This window comes from Penaeus vannamei, chromosome 23, assembly GCF_042767895.1.
Source record: "Penaeus vannamei isolate JL-2024 chromosome 23, ASM4276789v1, whole genome shotgun sequence".
Lineage (NCBI taxonomy): Eukaryota > Metazoa > Arthropoda > Malacostraca > Decapoda > Penaeidae > Penaeus > Penaeus vannamei.
The window spans coordinates 10,326,415-10,333,914 of record NC_091571.1 but is presented as its reverse complement, the minus strand read 5'-3'; the positions used below and the strand labels follow the sequence as shown (position 1 = coordinate 10,333,914).

Below are 7,500 nucleotides of genomic sequence, written 5' to 3'. Positions count from 1 at the left end.
GTTGTGGCCATCACAGATTGGTGCTCAATTTTAGATGAACCTTCTTTTAGTTCAAAGATATTTTCAACCCAGCGTTCGAACGTGATCCCTGCGTTCGAATGCCTATCGGATGGCCTCAACTTCACCCAACAACCCCCCTCCCCCTTTTTCTCCCTCTACGATAATTACCTTAGAGGGATATATTACTTTTTGAACGATTTTAAAAACATTTTCAAGACTTTATACCCTTTTTGACCTGTTAGATAAAGATTTTTCCTTTTTTTTTCTTAGTAAACACACACCAGATACTGCTGTACCCTACACACGCAACTGCACTGCATGTTCTTTATTGCTTTTAGAGACATGTGCACCAAAAAGATTTTTCTTAGATACGGTGTAAATTATTTTTGTTAATGACAGAGAGAGAAAAAAGTATTTAGATTCCCATGAGGACTTTTTGACAGTTATTTAAAGATGTGATTTTCCTTTGTGCAAGTGTAAAGAAAAAAAGAGCGAAAGAAATTATAGAGAAATAGAAAAAAAAGATAGACTTTGCATGTTAGATCTTGGCTGGAAATTTCGATGTATGTGAAAGAGTATTAAGAGTACAAATCTCCTTGAAATCCTAATTAGTTTGAAGACTCAGTAATTAATGTACAGTAAACAGTAAATTAGCTTTTTTTTGTAATGAAACTAGTTATCATGGAGGATGTTTTTGTTTATTTGTCGATACCGTAATTACGTTGAGAAGTACAGTAAATGTCTAATTTTATCACTTTAATCCTGGTAATTGCATGAAATATGTTTCATTTATATTACCCAATTCTATGATATAACTAATCACGACCCAATTTTATCCCTTATCTAATAAACACAAAAAATCCGACATTTTTTTTTCAGCTTGTTATCTTCATTTTCCAAATCAAGTACGGTCTACTTTTGCAATTCAAAGATTGATAATTATTACTTTTTAATTATTGATCTAACAGATAAAAGTAATTAAAAGAATCATGATTAATATTTTGAACCATTAGAAGTTTCAATTTCTTAAGATATAAAAAATACGCGTCCGTTGATAAGAAAGAAAATGAATTATCACGAATTGTGTCATAAAACTTGATTCTAGAATTATTACAATATAATTTTATTAATGGAGGTGAGTGGTGTAACATTTTTATATGATCATTTATTCATTTTATCATCATTATCCATGTTACTAATAATAGTAGTAGTATTCGTAGAAGGCTGCTAACAGTAATGATAATACAGTTATGATAAAGATAATGATAATGAAAATGATAGTAATAAAGACAATGGCAGTGATAGTGATGATAGTGATGATAGTGATGGTAATAATAATATTAACAATAATGATATCATTAGCATTATCATTATTATCATTATTATTAGCATTATCATTATTATTAGCATTATCATTATTATTATCAATATTATTATTATTATTATTATCATCATTATTATTATTATTGTTATTATTATTATCATTATTATCATAATTGCTTTTATTATTGTTATTTCTATTGTTAATATTGTTATCATTATAATCCTTGTTATTAATATCATCACTATTATTATTGCTATTACTATTATTATTGTAGTTGCTATTATTATTGTTATTTTTATTACTACTACTATAGTTATTATTGTTATTATGATCATTAGTACTATTATCATTACTATCATAATAGTTATTGCTATTTCTTTTTATTGTTATTACTATTATTAGTATTAGTATTATAATAATTATTATTACTGTCATCTTATCATCATTATTATTGTTGTTATTATTATTATTATTACAATCATCATCACCATCATCATCATTCTGATTATGATTGTTATCATTTTTATTATCACTATTATTATTTTTGTTATTATCATCATGATCATTATCATTATTGATGATGCTATTATCACTATTATTATTAGTAGTAATATTATTGTAGTAATAACACTGTAATAGTATTATTAGTAGCAGAAGAAGAACTAGCGATCTAAGTAGTATTTGTAATAGTAATAGTAATAATAATCACCATCATCATGATTTGGATTATTAAAATCATCGTCATCATTATTTCACATAGGCTGTATTTTGGTAAAAATTGGATCCATCAATAACATATTTTCTAGATCAGTTTAATAACCATCTTTCTTTATAATCATTCCTAGAAGTATCACGATAGTAATATTCATCTGGCATCACCACCACTATCACTACCACACAAAGAAACACCATCACCACCACCGCCGCCACCACCACCACCGCCACCACCGCCACCACCACCACCACCACCACCACCACCACCACCACCACCACCACCGCCACCACCACCGCCACCACCACCACCACCACCACCACCACCACCACCACCACCACCACCACCACCACCACCACCACCACCACACACACACTCACACACACCCACACATACAAAAAAACAAACAAACAAACAAACAAACAAAAAAAAAAAACTGTCATTTCATAGATTCTATCATCACTATAACCATCACCATTTCCACCATTTCCATTATTTCACTCTCACTGTCTTTACTACCTCGGTTATTCCTTCCGTCTCTTTCACCATCACTGCCAACAGCATGACCATTACTACTTTCACTAGCACCATTACCACAATCACCATCATTTCCAACATCATGATCATCATCGCTTCAGACAGTATCACCTCCATCATCATTTCTATTAACACCATTATCCACAATCTCCATCACCATTACTTTCATCAATGCTATTGCCCATAATCACCATCACCATAGCTTCCATCAACATCATCATCCGCAATCTCCATCACCATGACTTTCGCCAACACTATGACACACATTTTCATTACCATAGCTTCCACCAACATCATGATCCACAATCTCCATCACCATATCTTTCACCAGCGCTGTTACCCCACAATCACTACCACCATAGCTTTTTATCAAAACCATTATCCACAATCACTATAATCATAGATTCCGCCAACGATATTGCCCATAATCACCATCACCATAGCTTCCATCAATGCTGTTAACCATAATCACCATCACCATAGCTTCCATCAATGCTGTTAACCATAATCACCATCACCATAACTTTCAGCAACGCTATGACACATCTTCATTACCATAACTTCTACCAACATCATTATCAACAATCACCATAACTGACACCAACACCATGAGCCACAATCCTCACCACTGTATCTTCTACCGCCACCTCCAGTAACTAAATCACCATTTCTGAGACTCTAGTTTTGCAGATAGTTTATTTATTTATTCTATTCTTTTCTTTATTAGGTAATCCAAAGATCAATCCTATCCTCCATGTATAATTACTTTTGATAAATGATGCCGACGTGTGCGTATTCGGACACGTGTAACCTTGACTGCGGTAAGACTTATTGTACACGTTCAAAGTACGTGTTCGAAATTGTTCAAAGTACATGGAAGTGTGTGTTCGATATTGTTTTAAAGTATGTATTCAAAGTACATGTTCAAAGTTATTAAGCAAAGTGTTGAACGCGCCCGCAAGATAAACAGGCAAGTGATACACTCATCTGAAACCTGGTGTTCAGTCAGTTAGGCTTCGTCTTCGTCTTAGGCTTTTTGAGTTATGTTCCTCACACCTCATACTGACGATGAGGGATCTGAGGTATTTAGGGCTCTGTGAGAAGATGAGGCATGGTGGACTACCTCCTTCCCTGGTGACGGGTAAGCTGAAATGAGAAAGGGGAAGAAAGAAGGGGAAAGAGAGTGAAGTCGTAAGATTCCATATTCGTAGATAGTCGATTTTGTGTCAACTTTCTCCACCCCCCCCCCTTCTAATAGATTTAAGATCAATCTCTTTCAAGGTTTATAGTTGAGATCCTTGTTTTTTTTCTTCAATGGTGTATTTCTTTTATCAGCATTACTATGACTCTGTGTCTATTTCAGGATTCAATTTGAATAGTGTCATTTTTAAAAGAGATGAGTGCATGCTAATTTTCTATTTATTTTTGTTGGATCTTTAGAGTTCTTTTTTTTTCTTTTCTTTTGAGTTTCTTACTTTCATGCATGTGTCTTTAGAGAATCATGACTTGAGAATGATGAAGTGATGGCTTTAGAATGATGAATCACTGTTATGCATCAATCATTACTTCAGATCGAATCATCCTTCTCTCATTCCCTCTTCTAATACCATCGCGATGGATGGCTACATCAGGATTTCTTTCGGTCAAGGACGAGTCTTTAGAATCCTTTAGCGGGACTTTACGAGTCACGAGTCACGAGTCGCGCGGGAGAGAATTCTGATCTAGTCACCATCATCCTGTTCCTCATGCTGTGCGCCTTTACTCGTCGAGTCTTTCTCATTATCATCTTTTCTTCTCCTTGGTCCTGTTGCTTCCCTGCTGGCATGGTCTCTGTTAAACTCTTGATATTTGGACTTATTCTCTTTTCTTCTCTTAAATGTGATGTTATATAACGAATTGAATTAATAGTGAAAATATGTGATATATGTTTACATACATTTGACATATGGAAATATATACATCTGTAAAATATATCATAGTAAAAGGCATAGTAGTAACAAGAAGACCAATTACCTCTAACTACAATCAAAAAGTTACTCGGTTCCCACGACGCTAATCCCATGGGTATTTTGGCAGAAACTGACAAGCAGTCGGCGAGGGTCTGCATCGTCAGGAAGGTCGTGGTTCATGCACGGGGGAAGCTTCTCGGGCTTCAGAGGGTCAGATGGCCGCTCCCTCAACATGGAGAGCGGGGGCACGGCTGAGCCTCGGCCGTCCTTCAGCGACGACCACCACCAGCGCCCTTCTGTGAGCAACGACGGCTCCCTGGACTCTCAGGAGAACTTGGATGACGTGCCTATCGAGCTCCGGCATCTGGAGCCCGAAGACCCCGCGCTGCTGGACATCCCGCCGTCGCCCGCGCCCTTCCTGCCGCACGCGACCGCCGCCTCGGCAGACCCGGACACGAAAGCCAAGTCCAAGAGCCTGACTGACCTTGTCCAGGCTTCCCCTCGGTCTCCCGGAAATCCAGTCTGTCCATCGGGGGTGCTGTCGGTGCGGGAAAAGTCCATTAGCAGGGAGGCATTGGACATGGGCCGGGCGGGGGTGAGTGACATCCTCGGTAGTGTTTTACGCTCAAAGTCTAGCTCGTCGTGTTTATCACTCTCTAGCCACGAGATGTCTAACAGTGAGGGAGCGAGGGGGTGTTCCGGGGGGGCCAAGGGCGTGGAAGGGGATGCCGCGAGTGCTAGAGTAACCAGTGAAAAACCCAAGGTGGAGGAAACTAAGGTGAGCGAGGAGGACAGCCCTCGAGTGAGTAGGAAAAGACCTACACTTAAGAAACAGAAGGCTTCGATAAATGAAAGTGACGCGAATGACATTGATATGCCAATAGTTATAGAGATAAGCAAAGCTCCCAAGACAGCCGAGGTGGTCAATGTACCGGTTGCGACAGATGACAAGGACCATTTAAGCATTCCTAAAGGGTTAGGCATAATAAAACAAAGCTCCCTAAATGATGAGTATATATGTATTGATAGATTTTTAGAAAAGGAAAAATTAAAACAAAGCATTCAGAAGCAAAGCTCCCTCAACGAGGACCTCATTTATGGCAACAAGGAAGAAAGGCAGGAAACCATGAGAGAGTCGTTGTTCGCCACACAGATCAAGAGGCTGCAGAACATCAGGGAGAGTCTCCAGCAGAGGCTAAGGACAGCGAGCCTCGACCGCTTTGAGCGAGAGAAGTCGGACTCGTCTCTGAAGGCAGGGATTGTGAAGCTCCTTCAGTCCTGGAAGAGCGAGATCCTCGTTACAGCTGGTACAAAACCAACAGCTGATGAAGGAAGCGCTGGACGGGAGGGCGAGCCATCGACAGGTCCTCTGCCGGAAGGCGAAGACGACCAGCAGGCATCCAGCAGCAAGAAACACAACGAGATCAAACCCAAAGCTCAAAGCATATTTCAGATGGGGCGATCGAGCGACAGCACCGACGGCGGGGGTGACAAATCAGCGACACGCGGGATGGAGAAGAAGTTCCTCGGCAGAGAACCTGGCGACAGGAAGTCATCCCGCGAGGAAAGTTCTGACAGCTCAAAGGAGAACAGCTTCCAAAGCGATACTAGCCTAGACTCTGAGGACAGCTGTGTCTCAGTCATCTTTGTGCCTAAGCCAGGGCAGGCTGGCATCGTCCCGGGGGCAGACAAGGAGCGGAACAGATCAGTCTCTTCAGAGTCCTCCGAGGGCTCCGACAAGCAGCACTCTCCGAAGTCTCCCAAGTCGCCCAAGTCTCCAAAGTCACCCAAGTCGCCTAAATCACCAGGTCCCGGAGGGCGCTACTTTGCCCCCTCGCGCTATCTCGGCACGAAGGCCACGGGCAAAACAGGGCCCAAGATGGGGACCCAAGTGCTGGGAGGGACAACCAGGCCGGAGCAGCAGACCAGACGGCTTAGCCCGCCCTCCTCGGAAGGAAATCAGGACATTGTTGTGAGCACAGCGAATCCAAACACCTCCCCCACCACCACAACCACCGTCAGTGAGGCAAGTGCTGATTCTGTGCCTGCAACAGGAAGTCAGGAGGCTCAATCCATCCGTACTGTAGCTGTGGTTCCTCCTCGGACCTCGTTTGGACGAGGAGGAGGATCGGGAGTAGAAGGAGAGGGAGAAGAAGGTTTAAGAGGAGGAGCAGGAGCAGGAGGAGGAGGAAGAGGTGGAGGAGGAGGAGCACTAGCTCGTGTTCAAAGACACTCTGGGACGACACCTCCAGGCACCCCACCACCAACAGTGTCTTCATCTAGCAGCTCATATTTCTCTCATATGCCAGTCCCTAAAGTTACTGTGCCTACAGAAATGCCATCAGCACCACCATCAGTGTCATCAGCACACCCTTCACAAGACAAGGCTGGGCCACCTCCACCCACAGCACTGAAGATGCCTCCTGTCGTGACTTCCACGAAAGCAACTACCTCCACTGTAGCCACTACCTCCACACACTCCAACCTACAGAGCTCTTCACCACAACAGGCACAGACACAACAGACACAGCAACAGCCACAACAGCAGCAACAGCCTCAGCAGCAGCAACAAACGCAGCAGCAGGCAAGTAAATACATTCCGAAGTACGAGCCTCAAGTAGTGAAGCGCGACACGAGCTTCACGCAGCAGCTGTCCTCGCTGCTGCTTGGCGAGAACGTCGAGATCATCCGGAAGACGGGGCGCACGGGCACCCGCAACGTGCAGATCGTGCGTCGGACCGTCCCGCGGTTCCTCACCTTCGAAGTTTTCAACCCCGAGACGGACGACCTGGACAGCGACTCCTCGGCGAGCTCCTCCCCGAACTCAGGCAGCTCCGTGATCGAGCGCGGGTGGCCCACCGAGCGCGACATCGAGGAGCTGGACCGAGAGATCAAGCGGCGCGAGGAGGAGGAGCGCCGTCGTGCCGTGCCTTCCTCGTCAGGAGGTGGAGCCACCCCCGGGGAGAGGGTCATGCCGC

General features: G+C 42.6%; 1 protein-coding gene across 3 annotated transcripts in view; it reads left to right on the top strand.

Annotated features, from left to right (window-relative positions):
* Positions 1 to 7,500, top strand: part of fid (fire dancer) — a 117,707-nt gene that overhangs the window by 104,080 nt on the left and 6,127 nt on the right. For all 3 annotated transcript variants that reach the window (XM_070137644.1, XM_070137645.1, XM_070137643.1), the window contains exon 8: positions 4,650 to 7,500. This exon is cut by the window's right edge and continues 90 nt beyond it. In XM_070137644.1, coding sequence (XP_069993745.1) covers positions 4,650 to 7,500 — 2,851 coding nt within the window. The remainder of the gene's footprint in view (positions 1 to 4,649) is intronic.